This window comes from Convolutriloba macropyga, chromosome 15, assembly GCF_964194025.1.
Source record: "Convolutriloba macropyga chromosome 15, txConMacr16.3, whole genome shotgun sequence".
Classification (NCBI taxonomy): Eukaryota; Metazoa; Xenacoelomorpha; order Acoela; family Convolutidae; genus Convolutriloba; species Convolutriloba macropyga.
Window position 1 is genome coordinate 36,160,633 of NC_134482.1, and position 18,005 is coordinate 36,178,637.

The following is an 18,005-nucleotide window of genomic DNA, read 5'->3' on the forward strand; positions in this document are numbered from 1 at the left end:
CTTGACATATTTCCAACTTGAATTTCTGCAGCAACTCCACAATTTTGAGCAATGATTTCGAAAAAATCTTAAAAATGAAGCACTATTGGAGTTTGAACTATTTAAATTAGAGGAAAATTGATTAATAGTTAATGAAAAATTGTTCACTTTTAAGTAATCGAAAATAAGAAAACGTGCTAGTGTGGTAGTTTCGCAGATTTAGAGCGCAAATTAATTTGTAAAATCAGTGCGAGGGAGGAGGCATTGGTTAATTTACGGTCCACAAAAATTAAGAAGGTAATTTTTCAAGTAGACTAATTAAATTAATGCTTAAAGTGGGACACAAATGAAAGCAAAATTCTACGGATTGAGTTTCCTCTGGGTAATGAATAATAATTCTCTACTCTTAAGCAAAACTCCGAAAACGATTTAACCGAACACCAAACCTTAGCACAGTACGAACGAAGAGAAATGGTCATTTTAATTAATTTTCATACTTGTGCTTACAAAAACAGAAAAAGAAACAAAATACTAAAAAACATTCTCGAAAACAGTATAACGAAATAAGTTCAAATTCTTCTGTATGCGTTTTTTGTTGGATATGTGTCTTAATTTTGTCGGTTTTTGCTTACTTAAAACAATCATAATGCAAAATGAACCTTTCAGTTTTGATATGTTGACATTTTGTTGCCGAGGTAACTCTTCTGCTTACCAAAATAAAAATTAGCTGTTATAATTGAATGGATCGAATTATCCAGGCTAGTTTTGGTCTCCTTGTGGTTTTTGAAAATCAAAAAACAAATCAATTGTGTTTATGTCTTTCTTATAAACAAACTTTGTTTTTTTTCTTTTTTCTGTTTATTACAGACAAGAAAAATTTCCGATCAAAATTTAACCACTACGCATCATCTTTTTTAATAAACTGAACCCCCATGGTCACATATTTTGTTTTCACACATTTTATGTTTTTTGTGGGTTTCGTTTCAAGTTCTTTTGTTTTGTTCGCATTTGTTGGCATTTTTCGATTTTCATGACAGCGTATCAAAGAATAAAACATCCAGTTGCCTTCCCTAAATGGTATAATTAATTGTTTATAATGCTTTCAGTGGACACTTATTGACTCTTGGGTATTTGTCTATTATTGTTTTTGAAAAAATCTCAGCTTACATTTGAATTTTGCCGGCTATTTCAAAATTCTGTCAACTTATCGCTGCTTCTTTTTAGTGAGTGAAATAAAAGTCTTTCATGAGGCTTTTTTTTAAAATTGTTGGTCTAATTACGTCAATAGCATGGGTTCGAAATACGTTTTTTTTCTTTTGAATAGTTTTTCATTTTGGAAGCTATTTGTGTTACCTTGTCTGATTGTCACTCTGATAACAAATTGCATAAACGTTTAAAAAACAAAACAAATGTGAATAAATAGAAATTTTTAGCGAAAATTGTATAGGCCTCTTCTGGTGAAATAAAAAATCGTATTTTGTGATTTTAGTTGATTTGTGATGGTATTAATGACCTTGAAATTTTTCGTTTTCAGATATTTGATAGAATTTTTGAACTCCACCACTTTCGTTTTTCTTTTCGACAACTTGCATCGTAATCTTATTTATGAGATCTACATCTTCCATTCATTTTTAGCAGAGCAAACAATAATTAATCTGTTGCTTTTATACTGCGGATGACAGTTTCTTGGCTATGACGTTAGGTGGTTTCAGACTCAAATTTTTTTTACCATTAATTTCCTGTGGTCATCTTTTTTGTCTTGTTTGCAGAGTCTGCTTGCAACGAGAGTTTACTGATGTTAAAAGTACTTCAGTAGGTTATGGTTTTAAAGGTTTCAACAATGTGTTTTTGCAACATTCTTTTTGGAGTTTTGAGTTCTGTCTGTACTCGAGCTTAATTTGTTGTCTTAAGACTTAGTCTCTACTAATTTGAGGTCCAATCAGCTTCCCATGAAGCTGAATGTTTAATCAAGCTAATTTTAGTTCACATTTCTAAAATTTTAAAAAAACATTTAGTTTTGAAGAATTCATATTTTTGTTGAGTTTCAGCGATTTTTCAAATTTCAAATCTGACTTTTTGCACCATATTCTCTAATGTAAACTAAGCTTGCATATATTCGTTTCATAGAAAAAAAATAATTCGAGTGGTTATTAGTTTTTAGTTTGCTATTTAGTGGCGTTGCGTTTCAATTATTTTGAGTTTTCATAAAACTTTTGTGATTTGTTGAGTCAGTAAAATCTTTTTAAAAATTTACCGGTTTTTGTTTCTTATCTTTAGTTTTTGTATCAAACGACAATATGAATGACTCTTTTCAATAGTTTTGATGGTGAGAGCAGTTTTTCTTATATAACGGTTTTAATGAATAGCAGATTTTTTCAATGACTTCGACATCATTTTCGCAAAAACTTTTAACGGAATACTAGATTTTTAGCTGTGTCTGTCACCTTCTTTTATAGTCCTATGACTACTTTTAGAAAATTGGATAACTCAATGGCTGCCTGTATTCATGTATAAAACAGCCTAATCAGTGTTTTTAATCGGGGTGAGCTAATGGTTTCTATACTTTGAAACTTTCAATATTTGCTCTTTTTTATGTGTTACTATTTACCTGTTAACTAGACTCAATAAGAAGCGGTCCCACAAGTTTTCAAGAGACAAACAAGTTTTTTGCTGAGGTTAACAAACTTTTAATTGATGTTTCAATTGATAACTTTTGGAATTCTGTTCAGTATTATCTGTTGACATTTCGACATTTTCATTATGCGTTTGTAAAATGTATATATTTACTTTTGGTCTAATTTAACAGTTGTACTTGTTCATCGGTTTCGTTGTTTGCCTTGTCTCCTCTTCTCATCAATGACAAGTATCATCGCTTCTCCAAGGGGACAGTATTTAATTCATTTTCTTGGTGCTAACAGATGCTCCCAACGTCTCTGATGGAGTTACATAAGACTCTGATGGTTGACTTTTCCCTTTATTTATTCCTTTTGTTTTTGACTTGTTAAAACGCATTTTTAAGGATTCGTTCTTTGTTCCTCTTCCGCATTTGGCAGACAAAAAAGATGGGCGGTGTTGGATCATTTTGTGCAAACGCACATTAGCGAGTGTTCTTGTTTCATTAACTGCTGTTCTGGCAACGGAATTTGAATGATGAGATGATTATAAACAACAATAGGTTTGTTTCCGCTATCGATAAGTTAACAACAAAAATGAAAACAAATGCGTAGTTTTGACCTAAACCAATTCCCGCCGCTGAGACACTTTTTAAAAAAGTTTACGCCACAATGTAAATGATTGTACTTTTTTATCGCCACTCGTGTATCGTGACCCTTCACATAGCAGAATTGGCGAGATATGAACAAATGGATGGACGAGAAACAAAGTCTACTTTTAAATCATATGCACAAAACCGTTTTTAACGAATAATTTATGTAACAGTTCCTTTTGCAACGAGTATTTGAATAACTTTGAGAGGGCACTAATGATCATGGGGTAATGTATTAAGTCAACTCTCGTTGCAACTACAGGATCTTTTCCGTTTGTGCCCCCCCCCCCCCCCCAGTACGTTATGCTCCCCCCAGTGACAGAGCACGTCATTACATAGTAAATCATTATGTAAAAATATTGCACGTGCGTCTGGCGGTTGCAAATAATATGCACCCACTAAGCTGGGGGGGGGGGGCACAAACGGAAAAGATCCCAACTACAACAGCTGCAGAACTTAGGCGGCTCTGCATTTTATTAGATCCTTTTCCGCGACACATTTCTCGCCTTTTTCATATGGCACAAATGGCGAGAACAATGTGATAGAAAAAATTCTAATCCCGAAGTAGAGTCCTGCCACTGTTCAGATTTTCGTTTTCCTCATCAGGCGCTAACAATTCATTTCATCGGTCAGTTTTACAACTGGATATTTTCGCAACGATAGTTGCTTAAAAACGAAGTCCCAAAGCGCACGTGCAATTTTTTTAAATAATGGCTTACTATGTCATGACATGTGCTCTGGGGTGCATAACGTACCGGGGGGGGGGGGGGGGGGGGGGAGGGGGCACAAACAGAAAAGATCCAGATTTTCATAGTATTCATTGGGCACTAACACATTTTTTGGATCTTTTCTGTTTTGCCCCCCCAGGCGCACGTCTACTTTCTTACAAAGTAACGTGCTATATAACAACATATAAATTGTAACTGGGGGTCATAAAAAACACTGAGGGGGGGGGGGGCAAAACAGAATAGATCCCATTTTTTAAATAAGTTTTGAAGTTTTGTACTGCTCTTGGTACAGCGAATGGTGATTAATTAATAAATATATTGGAAAACTGAATGGTTGGACCAGATATGTGATTGATATTGACAGATACAAATAGTGCCTCGACATACATATTCTTGTTCAACTATTCAACTATCCGATAATTATTAAGAATTTCATTATACCAGTCGGGATTCTGGAATCTTTTCAAATGAGGTCTCGAAAATATTCTCCCCTCAAATTTGATTAGAAGCTAAACCGGACGCGCACACCTCACCCCTTAATTTCACAAAGGAAGTCCCAGACAGTGGTCTAGACAGTAATTAAAGTCTTCCTTGTTAAGTGGTCTTCAAATTGACTATTCAATTAAGCAATTGGACTCTTCGCTTTCTTAAGTGCTATTTTGCAGATAATATTTTTTGATAAAAAATGTTTTCTTAGTCGCTGGGCGCCTACAGTTTTTTCGCCAGGACTTTAAGTGCTTAAACAAAGGCCTTTATTTGAAATGTCGGATCAAGTTAGCACGATCTTTCACGGGTATACCACTTTACAGCCCCCACCCCCCAGCCTAGTAGAGAAAAATGCAAAAATTCATAAGAAAAAAGTTCGTGTGCGTGTGTGCGTGTGTGTGTGTGTCCTGAAGTTACAAGTGGTAAAAAGTGTTTACATGTTTATACCATTAAGGGAAATCATTGTCGTCCCATTTAATACGGGGCACCTTCAAGGAGGCAACAATGGAAATGAGGGCAAATAATTACATAATTTGCTCCGTTGAGGGATCTCGACTTAAGACTTCCGACTTTTGAACTCCTATACATGCATTTATGGTAACAATTTTAAACTATGATTATCAGTTATCTGTCACAGCCAGCCAATCAGATGCCAATCTGACAATCAACCAATGTGACTGTGAGTTTAATCAGTATGAATTCAAATAAAAACAACAGTGCTATCACAAAAGACGTATTAAAAATAGTTTTGTATAAATGTATATTTAACCCCCCCCCCCCCCACCCTCCTCCCCCCTCTAGCTAGAGCATGAGCTTCTGTCATTGATGTTTTTACGACAATGATGAAGGTTTTACTACTTATAATGATGGTATGTCTACATTATAATGCACAGTCTCACCTCTGATTAAGTTTTACTGTTGTACCAATGAGAAAAAACATTCTTGCTTGTGTTCTCTTTCATTCCGAATGCTTTTTGCCCCCTCCCTTCCGCCAGTATATTCTCACACCCCACTTACAAAATGTGTGATGTTATATAGAACGACTTTATTATGTGAAAAATCACGGAACTCGTACAGACTATATATATATGATTTGTACATGAGAAATAAAAATAAAATGCGCCCACTCAACTCTTGCTGGTCTGGAGATAAACCACAATGTTTTAGATTGACTTTGAGAACTTGCCCAACTTGTTAACTGACTCCTGATAAAACTGAAAACTGGACAAAAAGACTGCAAAAGACTAACTAATGGCACCCTTCAGATGCGCCGGCTGTGCTAAGGTAAAAAATTGCTCTTCTAAATTGAGGGAAAAGCATTAGCTTAAAATTTCTCCATGTTTACATCACGTTACTTAATGCTCTTTCTGATTATTTCAATTAACGGTAACATTTTGGGTAGACTTTGGGTAATTTAGTATCTTGGGTATTCTGGCATTGGGTGGTTTTGTCCTGCGGCCCTTCAAGACACATCCATGAATTTTATTCTAGTTTAGAAGCTGTTCTGTTATGCCAAGTGTTTTCATTAAAGCATGTCTCTAGTAGAATTTTTCCAGACTTATCAAGGAGGAGAAATTTTTTTATTGTTCCATTGAATGATAATTTGATTATACATGATTTGTAGAAAAAAAAATGCATCACAAGCTATAGTACCAAAAAGCTACGTAAAGCATAATTCCTTCTTGTAAAGCATGACAAGGCTTGGAAAATGGTGTGAAATTTAGAAATTTTAAGAGAAATGTCGTTCTCATTTTCTCCGCTTAAGCAGAAAAGATGGTTAAACCGCTTTTTTATTGCATTGTTTGCCAAGATGGTACGCAAGCAGATGTCGGATTTTCAGGAAAAATAAAACAAAAACAACTCAACTTGAGTTCAAGATCCAGTGCAGAGAATTAAAAAAATTTTACCTGAAAAACAACAGTTTCAAGGACTAAAAAAACTATCAGAAGAGTCCCGAAATGTTAAAACTCCGAAAATAATAAAGTAGCGATGTTCTAAATGATCTCAAAACCTCACTTAGAACGTATCAGGGTGACCCATAACGCTTTTCCTTGCTCCGATGAAGTTTCCAGAGGAACAGTTGGACGAATGCTCAAACAAAACGGTAAATTTTTGAGAAATGCTGCACAAAAAGTCAGTTTGAACAAAAAAGCGTGTATCAGTATCCTCAAGGAGCCTTTCTCTTTCTGGTAGAATGTTGCTATTATTCATGAAAGTAGAGTGCGCATCTCCAGTAACCGAATTATTGGGGTTTTTGAAAGAAATGGCAAATAATTTCTTCAAGAAAACAATTTGAAAACATTTTCAATTTGAGTTCGGACAAGCGATTACTTACTATGTTTTGGGGTGCAACACAAAAATAGTTATGATCTGACACAATAATATTTCGGATGAGTAATGGGCTAAGCATGTTATTGTTATCAGTCATAAATTACTAGAAAAGATCTCATTCGTGCAACGTTTTTCTTTATGATGCTGAGTTTTCAAACGTAAGAAATTAGACTTACTAAAAAAATTGATAGCGTGCGAAAAAGTGTAAAGATAGCGCACTAATGTTTAGTCACACTGTCAAATTGTTTCAATCCAAAATAATTTGCGTTTCTCAAAGAAAAATGCAAATAAAATTTATATTTCGTAAAATTTTTTTGAAGTGGAATGCAAAAAAAACACACTTGCTGCATCTCTTTTCATTAATTTTCTTTGATGGACAAGATTTTTATGCACGAGTCTTATCAACAAACTAAAAACAAAAGCTTCGGGAACAGATTTGGTACCCCTCTTGGGTAGAAACATGGCAGTTTTCATGGCTGAAATGATCATTTTTTAGTACGTCGTAAAGGCTTTCTATGCCGAAGAGGGTTTTGTCCACAAAAATTGTTTGTATTGCTACGTTTTATGCAAAATGTACATTTCAGTTTTTGTCCATTTCTGATGAAGTTTGAATTGAACTCTAGTTTAAATTTTTCATATGATTTAAAGAGAGCCGAGCAATAGTGATAACTTCCTTAAGATGCAATTTTATTACTATCGTTTTTTAAGAGATCTTTGCACTTTCAGTTGTCGAAGATCAGCATTTGTCGTGTTGTCGCTCATAAATGTCAGGTTTGGCAAAACATCCAGCTAACTTCAGAGAGAAGCGCGACTGGCTAAGCCGTCTCAAAAACGTTTTAAAACTAGAGAACTTTATGTGGTTAGTCTTATTTATCTAGAAAATGTTCGTTTGTTAGACGTTCATTCGTTTGTTTTTGACAATTCTAATTGTCTCTTAGCTAAAAATAGATCTTTTTTGATAATTCAAGGAATTTTTTGTTAATTTTTCATGCAATCTTTTGAAGCTGCCTTTTTACTAAAATGTATAACAAAACTGAACTGATAACATCATTGTAATTAACAACCTGTTTGGAAGAAGTTTAACCTTCAATGAAGTTCTCTAATCTAATTCTATTGTGTTCAGAACACACAAAAAAATTTTAACCCGGATTGTCATGTTTCAGTTTTTTCACAAATCACGATTTGAGCAACCCGTTGAGCCGATTGAAAACACTATTTCATAAGAAATTAAGATCAAGAGTTCTTCTCAAATTAGATCTGGCAACATTTGGTTGACCTGGACAGTTATTGGTCAACATCTGGCCCCACCTCTACTGTTATCGGGTTGACATATGGTCGACAATAATCATAAAAGTCAATTCAAACTCTTTTCATAACCCATATTGGTGAACCGGTTTTTTCATAGGTAGATCTCTCAACTAGAGTACTGGCTTATTGTCTGAAAAAAATACAGCAAGCAAAATTGCTTATTTGTTACAGGAAGTGACGTATTACGACAACAAGATCAAATCTGGCAACAAAGTTTACCATTATAAATGTCTGCTATGTGCGTCGTGTCACAAACCCTTTAGAGGTCAAATGTACAATGTTCAGGGTAAGAAGGGTCACGTGTGCAAGACATGTTACAAGACTAAGTATGCAAAACTGTGTGCTTACTGCAACAACCTCATATTAGGTCAGTTTTACAAATGCCTGGATTTCTTGGATATTTCGGATGAAATTTGGATCGATTTTGTAAAACTGTAAAAATCTCATTTTCATTTTTTGAATGAAATGTATCTGTTTCGTATTATCGAAAGCAATGTACTGTTACAGGGATAAGTTTTATGCTTGTCCAACAATCTCATTTTGGAGAAAAGTATAGATTGTTTCTTGCGTTTTTTCTGCTTGCAATTTATTCTTTTTTTTTATGAAACCAAAAAATACTCGTCTCATTTGTTAATTTTACAGGTATTCCGTTTTGGAGAATAACCTTTTAATTGCTTTAAATTTTACATACACTAGCATTAACTTGCAAGGGACCAAAAAGTACGTTAATTTTTTTGTCGGTCTTTCGAGCAACTCCTGCTACTCATGAGACTTATATTACTTTTTAGCGTTAATAGTTTTTGAAGAAAACTACGGAGCATAATTTCTCAGAAAAAAACCTTCATTATCTGTTCAATTAATATTGTTTGAGGTATTGAAAACTAATTGTAATTTGGAACAAATTTGGAATCAGACTTTAGCTAATTTTCTGAAAAATTTGATGCCTTTTTGTACGTTTTTAACATAATTTACTGCGCAAAAGCTTTACCCACCAATTTAGCCAAATTTTTGTTTTGTTCTTTGTCAGCTCATAATATCTCGCTATAATTTAGCCAACAAAATGACGTAAGCAAATTTCATGAGCAATAAATTGCATCTAATACGACCGCAATTTATAGCTAACGAAAGTCTTTTTTTGCAAAAGATCGCGGGTAGTTGGGAAGGAAACTTTCACTTTCAAAAAGATGGATTTTTATTCAATTGGTCGTTGGATAGACATAGACACGCCAGAAGGGGAAATAGTTTATAGGGTAATTGGGTCTATATTTTGATTGAGTAATAAAAAGAACAGCTATAATGGGTAAAAGGGAATAACTTTGATCAATTTTCATATTTGATCATTGCTGAAATCAATCTTTTCACGTCACTAATTCACAGGTTTGTGGTTTCAGCGCAATTTAAGTTTATACATATGGATGATAAGATCTGAATGGGTTGAAAGAGTCGAATCATTGAGAACTCTAAATCTTATCTTTCAGAAAAAGATTAGAATCATTCATTGCATTTTTGATACAATTAGGGGCATTGAATTGAGAGCCATTTAAGCTTATTTCTCACAAAAGTTTACTAGTGACAGACTTGTCAAATGACAAAGGGGTAAATTACATAGAAAAAAAACTGATTCTCTCAATGCTGAAAAAAACTGATTCTCTCAAAATTTCAGCACTTAGCTCTTCTTATCATAAATTTACTATATTCATTATCAGAAAAATTGCTAAAGTATATACACAATACGTCGTGATCATCAAGTTTGCCTTCAAATTATAGCAAGTTAAAAAAAGAGCGTAGATAAACTCTCGTAGTGGGTTCCAGTAGCTCAGTTGAGAGCCGAGAATTGCAGTGGATTCAGAGACTGTGCGTCGCAACCCAAAAGGTTCCCAGATTTTACTCCCATTATAATATTGGCATCGTTCAATCAACGTAACAAGCTAACGAATGGTGTAATAACAATTATTGGTATTAAGAATTGTTCAAAAAAAAACTGGCCAAGTATTTTTTTAATAATCAAAACTTGCTTTAGCTGTTTCTACCGTTACTTTCGAGCAATTTTGGCTACTTTAATTTTTTCACTGAGGTTCATTAACTGCTCCGTTTAAAAAATCCTAAACAAATAGAAAAATTTGAAAATTTTATAATTTTGGAGTCTGATCAACCGTTTATATTAACGGGCTTCAAAATCAGAGATTTTTTGTAATTAAAAGTTTTCAAAATTCATGGATTTTCAATCAGATTGGATTTTTGATTAAGAAATTTTAAAAATATTTATTTATCATCTTATGATTATCTCAAATTTGTATTTTGGCCGCATATATTTCAAAACTCCGGCTTATAGTCCACGTTACAGAAATTGTGAAAACAGCAGAGAAACATAGTCAATTTCTCATCACGAAAATACTTGTTTTGGAGACTTAGAGATTGAAAACCTCTCCACTGTTGACCCCTCAATGTTACCCCAACCCACCCATTTAGCTACCCCCATTCCCCACTATTGCTCCCCATCAGCCCCCTGTGCATTCCCCCACCCCCGCGCCCCCGTATCTACTGACTAACAACAGCTTGCTAAAAGCACGCAAATTTATACTAAATTGCACTCTTTCAAGCTTTTTGAAAAATTTTGACATTTTTTGAGTTTTATCAACCCTAGCTTCAAAAACCTTGCTCAACGTTATAATAATAGTTCACTGAGTAGTTTCAAGTGGGAATAAAATGGTTTCAACAATTTAACATCACAAATATTTGTATTTTGTTTTGACAATGCGCGTTTTTTTGAAACTTGTTGACCTTTATTTTTCCTTATTCGAATCTTTCTAGAACCACGGGTCAGAAAAAATTCTTTTGGGGATTTCATAAAAAACTTACTTAAGAATTTTAGCCGTGGAATGGTTTTCAAATTTTCAATATCACGAAATTTTCGCAATTTTTTCATGTTTTGCACTTTTTAAAAAAAAGTTTAAGGTTTTTTTGTTCCGACCCTCTTGAGGGGGGAGGAACTATATACTCAACTGGGTTTTTTTTTGTTCCGTGAATTTTCGCCGCTCGATATATTCATCGTAGAGAGTTGAGACTGGTATCATTAGAAAGCTCGTCCAGCGTAGAATATGGAATAAAAAAGATTTTTTTAATTTTCGTTTTCTACAGGGAGTTATCGAGGCTTAAACTTCTGAGAAAAGAAGAGTGAATTCACGTTGTTTTTATTCACATTTTCCGGAATTTTTGCCTAAATTTTCGTCAATTTTGCTAAAATTTGTTATAATTTTTAAGAATAGTGTCGTTGATTTCATTTTTGAAGACGAACAAGCATTTTTGATTGTTTTTATTTAATTTTTTGGTCAAAAAATCTGGATAAACATTTCAAAATTTAGCCTTTTTCATCAACAACAGCACGAAATAAGCTACTTTAGTCCACTTTGATTAAATTTGCCTACAGTACACCCCCAAACAACACTCATACAATCTTTGTAGACTCAGAGGGGGGCTATTTCTACTTCAGAGTCCGCAGAGAGTGCCTTGTAGTTAAAACTTTGCCGTTTTTTGCTAACTTTACTCGTTGATTATCAAAAATGCAAAATTTATTTTGAGTTTCAACTCAGAAATTATCTATATCTACAACATTTGAAAAATCAATTGTTCTTAACGGACAATAAGTATTAACAGGGGTAGTTTTGGGCCATTCTTGGACTGTTACAATCCAAAAAAAAATCGGGTTGTAATCAGTCGGTCTTTTTTTTTTAAAAAAAGACTTTTTTTAATAATAAAGAACAGAACATATCAAATCAAAGCTCAGGAGTGATAGGTCCAACCAATTCGCTTGCGAAACAGCTCCAGGCTAATTCATTTAGTTTTTTAATTGAAAGTTTATGGTGGTTTTTTTTAAAAATAATTGACTTTTCAATAAATAATGGCTTAATTAACTTTTCCTCTATTTTTTTCTTAATTTGTTCAACTTCCAGCTTAGTGTCAGCAAAAAAAGACTGCTTCTTCTTTCTACTGAGTTAACATTTATTCTCGGTTGCAGTTTTAAGCCTGAAATTATTGTTTTCTGGCTTTGATACTACAAGATTTTAGATTTTTGTTTGTTTTGATATTTGCCAGTTTTTCATGTTTTCTAATTTTGTCACATTATCACATTATTGACAGTTCTCATGTCACCTTATTAGCATTCAAATTAAAACACAATTGAACATATTAAAATCTTGAAAGATATAAATAATCGTTTTAATGGCCTCGACGCCTCTTTCTTGAAGAAATCAATTGAATTTTTTAATTTTGTCTTAACTGTCATTTATACTTTGTCGTTTCGGTCTTATGAAATTTCCTGTTTAGTGATAGCTTTCATTGGCTTTTCATGGAAGAATAGAAAAACCGATATTCTGATATTAGCAGATAGCTGATGGCTTTTATGACTTTCAAACCCATCGTTTTCCAAAATTAAAAAATAATTTTTTAACTTCGCAATTTTGTTCTTTTTATGTTTCTTTTTGTTACCTAATCTCGTTAGTTGATTACAGGTCAAATATGACATTATGGGTGTCAAGGGAATAAAAGGGATTAGTGTCCAAAAATCTTTTTTTTAAAGATTTTGTTATGACCTTACTGGCTTCGACACCGCTTTTTCACAAAAAAAAATTAAATTAATTTGATTTTTGTCGTATTTGACGTTCTTTTTGTAGATGCAAGAAATATTCTGGATAATTACAGGTCTCGAGGGTTTCTTTTTCATGAAAAAACGACGATATTTAAATAGTTCTTTTTGTAATTAATGCCTTTCATGACATTGAATGTAATTTTGTTTCGAAAAAAAAATTAAAAGTATTACATACTTTAGCACTCCGCTTTTTTGTCTACTTGTTACCTAGTCTTACTAATGAATGGCCACGTACTACATTATAACTGTTTGAAGAAGGCGCAATCAAATATATTTTGAGTGCCAAAATTTGGCTTGACGGTTTTGACAGCGTTTTCTGGCAAGTTTCAATTTAAATTTTGTTTGTTCTTTGTTGTTCTTTTTAGCCGCTCTAAAAAATGAATAAGGTCAGGTCCTAATGCCCTTCTATAGAAGCAGTGGTAATCGCAAATTTGTGGTAATATTAATTTATTCCTAATGGTATTTATTACTTTGAAGTTAATTGTTTCAAAAAAAAAGTTAATTTTTTTTACTTTTCTGTTTTTGTTCTTTTTTGTATAATTATTACCCAACCTTTCTATGGACTGGTCGCATATCTTTTGTGGTGATTTTTAAGTTATTTTTGTTTAGTTTCAGGTTTATCTGACGGTATGTTGACTTTGTTATTAAATTTAGTTTTTAAGAGGGACATAAATTTTTTGATATAATTAATGTTTGTTGTTGTTGTTGTTTGATTTTGCTGTTCGTTTTGACTCGCTCTCTTAATATTGACATATTACAGCAATCTAATGCATCAATTTTTACTCCACTGAGTTATTTGTTTTGGAGGTTATCTTATCGTTCATACGGAATTTTTTGAAAAAGACTTGGGCTTTTTTGGGATTCGCAAAAAATAATTTTTGGGTTTTTCTATCTGTTCCTCATTTGGTCGCCCATCCACAAAATTGTGGATGGGCGGGGTCGGAACCTTATGTGCCATTGCACATTACCGAGCCGCCTTGTTGAATAAAATAACAAATTCTGCGTCAAGTTCAAAGTCCAATTTTAGGCAAAATTTTGTAACCAACATACTGGAATATTTTCCAAACTTTATTCTCAAAATCCAAAAGACATGACAGTCTTTTTTAAGCGCATTTGCCCAAAAATACTTTGTTTGTTGGGTTTTTATGGTTTGAAAATAGTTCTTTTATTTGTTTTCAGCAGTAATCAGAAAAAAATTTCTAAAGACTATTGGCTGTCAAATTGAAAAGATCTTAAAAGTTGCTTGTCTAATCAGTTTTCAGCGAAAACCCAAAACTCTACAATTGTTTAAAAAACATTGTTAGCATTAATCCTGAATTTTTGTGAAAAATTGATAAGCAACAGCTTTCCCAGATATTGACTGGTTTTTGAACTATGGCTGTTTCATTTGACATAAGAAATAATTTCCAATCCTCTGTATATTTTGGAATATTTCGCTGTTGAACAAGTTGAACAATATATCATTGTTGAACAAGTAATAAGTGACGTCATACTTTCCTACTAATGCCCAGAGAGTTGAAGTAGTTGACTGGGATAACTGTTTGATGATTTCCAGAGCTTTTTTAGAACAGTTATATCCAAGCTTGTGCTCGGTTTCTTATGTGCGCACCATGAAGACTGAACTCCATGTCAGAAAACTCACGAGCATTTAAATGGAATTTTGTTGGCTGAGTAATAACAGAGCTTGAATACGTTTCAAAAATTTAACGTTCAAACAAAACACATTTTGATCAGCTCCTTGTCAATTTTCACTGCACATGCAAAGCAAAAGAAGTTATGATGCTTGAAGTAAATGAGAAATTACAGTTCGGAAAAAACCAGACCTCATTGAGAGACGGGAATGCGACATTTGGATGACGCCGCTACCACTTCTTGCTTCGGATCTCGAACTTGCTTTGCTTCAAACCTGATTTTAATCAATCCACCTGGGAGTATGCATGTCTATATGAACAAGCGCCCAATTGCTTTTGCTGATTCCTCCAAGAGCACAGGCAACTAGCAATATCAAAATGCAATTTTTGTGTAATTTTTTTTGAAAGTTTTTTTTGAAACCGCGGTCCAATAGATTCCGATGGGCACATTTTTGCATTGTTTACATTTCTTCATTTTGACCCGTCTTTTCATTTTTGATGTTTTTCATAATATTTCAAAAAAAATGGCAATTTGAATTATATGGTGGAAATTATGAGTTTTCTACTATGAGCTGCAGATAGATGTAGATAGGCGGTATTCCCAGGTTGAGGAATTTGTTTAAATTTAGACTCATCCAACTAGACAACAATCAGTTGTGGTCAGAGTTCACCTCGTTTTTAATACATGCGCGTTTTTACTTCGTTTATAAAGTGGCCGTTATCAGACCAATTCAAAAACTATTTTGCAATGACCGGATAATTAGACTTTAGTTGTTTTCAACTTTGGATAAGGGCTCAGTTTCTTTCTTTTTAATCATGTTTTGAAATGTTGTGTAGTCTGTCATGACCAGACAACGACTTTCGACATGTAGAATACACAAAAATCAGTTTTATCAAAGTTCTATTAAACTTTTTAGTAAATTTCTACAAAATTTTTTTTCCAAATATTTGAAAACGTTTTTTACTTAAGACTTGGCGAATAGAAAAACATTGACTAGCAATTCTTTCCCTATTTTTTTAAACCCTTTTTCGCTTTGAACCTGTTATAGACGCCAGGAATTTAGTTTCTAGTTTCTTTGATATAATAAAATGTTCATGCATGATTTCATACTATCAATACTTGATTTTTTAGTACCATACTTGTATGATAGCGAAACAATTTTTTATGCTCCTAAAATGCCTGCTAAGAAATCAAATGTGATTCTAGTATGATGACCAAGAATCATACATCTTTACTTCCTTCTATTCACTTTTTTTTATTGATATGGTTTACTTTTGTCATTCCCCGCATCAAAGTGTGATCCACCAAAACAATCTGAAGGGCATTGTTTCCCACAAAATTAGGTTCTGAATGAAAGAGTAATTCTATCTATATGGCTAAATTTTGATGTTCTCGGAAGTCAGTTTATACCTATAAATGCTCATTTATACGAGGCAAGCAAAACTCTTTCTAATAATTTTAAAATCTTTTTCTTAATTTGATTAAAAATCAAAATATTATTGTAGTGCTCCCAAATAGTCAAATCTAAAGTAAAGGAGCAATATATTCAGTTTAAGTGCCCTGTGACTACATCATACTGGAGTTTGTGGCACTGGTCAATGTTTTATGTGTCATATTATGACCTTGCATGAAAAATTTTCAACTTTGAAAGAAAATAAAAAATTATACACTTTTTCGGATTTCATATTATTGTGATTACTGTATGATTGTCAGGAAATCATATATAACTTTTTTTGACTACTAAAAAGTCATAAGAATCATAATTGACCTTATATGATAACTAAGAATCACATATGGCCTAGCATGGAATCGAAAAAATTTGTGTGATTTGTGACCTGGGTGATGTTAGTACTAGATGCATGCAATCTGGACTTGAGGCTTTTTGAAGGCCCTTTCTCTTATGAGAAATAATACTATCGCCTTCTTTATAATTTTCAAAAAAGTAAAGAAATTTGTTTAAAAAAATGAGCCTGTTAGTTACCACCCAATGGCTCCTATATGATCATACTTTAGGCAAATCCTATCTAGGAAAATCGACAGTGTAATAATATTTGCATTTTGATCATATGTGTTTTATGATTTTTCAGACGTTTAACGCACACCTCAACATGAGTTTTATTAATATTAAGTGTATTATTTTTTTTAATATTAAGTGATGTAACTATAACGCTATATATGATAAGTATTTGAAACACGCACATAATAAATTTTGAAGCTCCAGAGCTCTGCAGTGGGAGGTCTTAGAACGCCAGATAATCCTATATACAAAGCCAGATTTAAAAATTTACAAAGTTACGTAAATTCAAATGATATTCCGCAACTAGGTGATTCTCGAATATGTTCCAGATTTTGTCAGTGACTTCATCAGAGTCATGTAATCTGTGCTTGTTTTCAGCCTGTGCAAATGGTACCTACAAATCCCTGCCTTCCAACAAACCTTGTGCCAAGTGTGCCCCTGGATCCCGCAGTCTGGCACCCTGGATGGAGAGGTGTCTATGTGACTATGGGAAGTTCAGACTGAAAGATGAACCGGATGGAAAGTGTCGGGCACCACGCAAACCAAGGTAAATTTTAATAATTTAAGAACATCCAAATCATGCCAAGAACTTTGTTGCGTCCAATTTTCCGCTGGACACTTGTTTTTTATATTCATTTAGGAGGTTCTTTTATTAGATTAAATCAATTTGCGAGGTTCATCCGGTGAACGCAAAGTAAGTCGGAGTAAAAGTAAGCCGACATAAAAGCAAGCCCAAATTTATGTAATATTTATGTAATCTATCAGAAAGAACACATTGTTAACCGTTACAATCAACATTGTGCATAGTATCAAAATGCATAATATATTCCAATGCAGTAAAGAAACAAAAATAAGTCATTTTTTAGACATCTAGTAAGTTTGGGCCTCAGTGGACCGCTGTCCATGGCTATGCCTCTCATTTGATGCCTCAAGGCCTTTCTCTTTCTTTATCTCCTTTTTTATATTACTCTTTCCCTTAACTTTTCAATGATTTGAATTGAAGAAAAGCGAAAACTCTGTCACATGAAAGAAAAAACAGAGCAGACATCCAGTTTTGTGCTACGCGGGGTTTGGTTTCAGTTGTTTTATGGTCGAGGTTAGCGTAGCATTTTTAGCTCATCAGCTTCTCAGCACATCACTTCTCCATTTTATGACCATAGTTAGCATTATTTGAAATTGAACACGAAGTTCATTTTAGCTGATTTTGTTCTCAAATAGACATCCAACAGCACAATTGTGAAAACCGTCCAAGACTTTGAACAAAATTTTTACAATTACGGTTCGAGTCCCACTCTGGTCTTGTCTCTCTCTTTTCTTCACGGCTCATCTTGTTCTCAGCAGTTTTATCAACCCATCTTTTTTGTTTGAATCTGAAAAAAATGGTGCGATGGTTAAAAATGCAACCATAAAATGAACACATCTAGCGGAATGCAGTTTGAATCCCCACTCAGTCAGTTTCTTTTTATTTCCTTTTTGCAGCTATTAGAACACACTATACATGTGACAGGGATTAGCTTTTGCAACCTCCCTTATTATCGATACCTTGATTTTTTAAAAAAACTAATCCAATTTTGTTAACTCAAATAAAGCGTTTTTCTGTGCTATCTGCGGTTT

General features: G+C 33.5%; 3 protein-coding genes across 3 annotated transcripts in view; 2 read left to right on the forward strand and 1 right to left on the reverse strand.

Moving 5' to 3' along the window:
- Nucleotides 1-18,005, forward strand: part of LOC142353881 (multidrug resistance-associated protein 1-like) — a 653,144-nt gene that overhangs the window by 493,386 nt on the left and 141,753 nt on the right.
- The window catches only part of LOC142354292 (uncharacterized), a 48,576-nt gene that overhangs the window by 17,531 nt on the left and 13,040 nt on the right, over nucleotides 1-18,005 (reverse strand). The window lies entirely within an intron of this gene.
- LOC142354375 (LIM domain-containing protein pin-2-like) overlaps nucleotides 4,861-18,005 on the forward strand; it is a 23,460-nt gene continuing 10,315 nt past the window's right edge. The window contains exons 1-3 of the mRNA XM_075406650.1: nucleotides 4,861-5,137; nucleotides 5,626-5,742; nucleotides 8,269-8,464. Of these exons, the coding sequence (XP_075262765.1) occupies nucleotides 5,710-5,742; nucleotides 8,269-8,464 (229 nt within the window). The 5' untranslated portion in view covers nucleotides 4,861-5,137; nucleotides 5,626-5,709. The remainder of the gene's footprint in view (nucleotides 5,138-5,625; nucleotides 5,743-8,268; nucleotides 8,465-18,005) is intronic.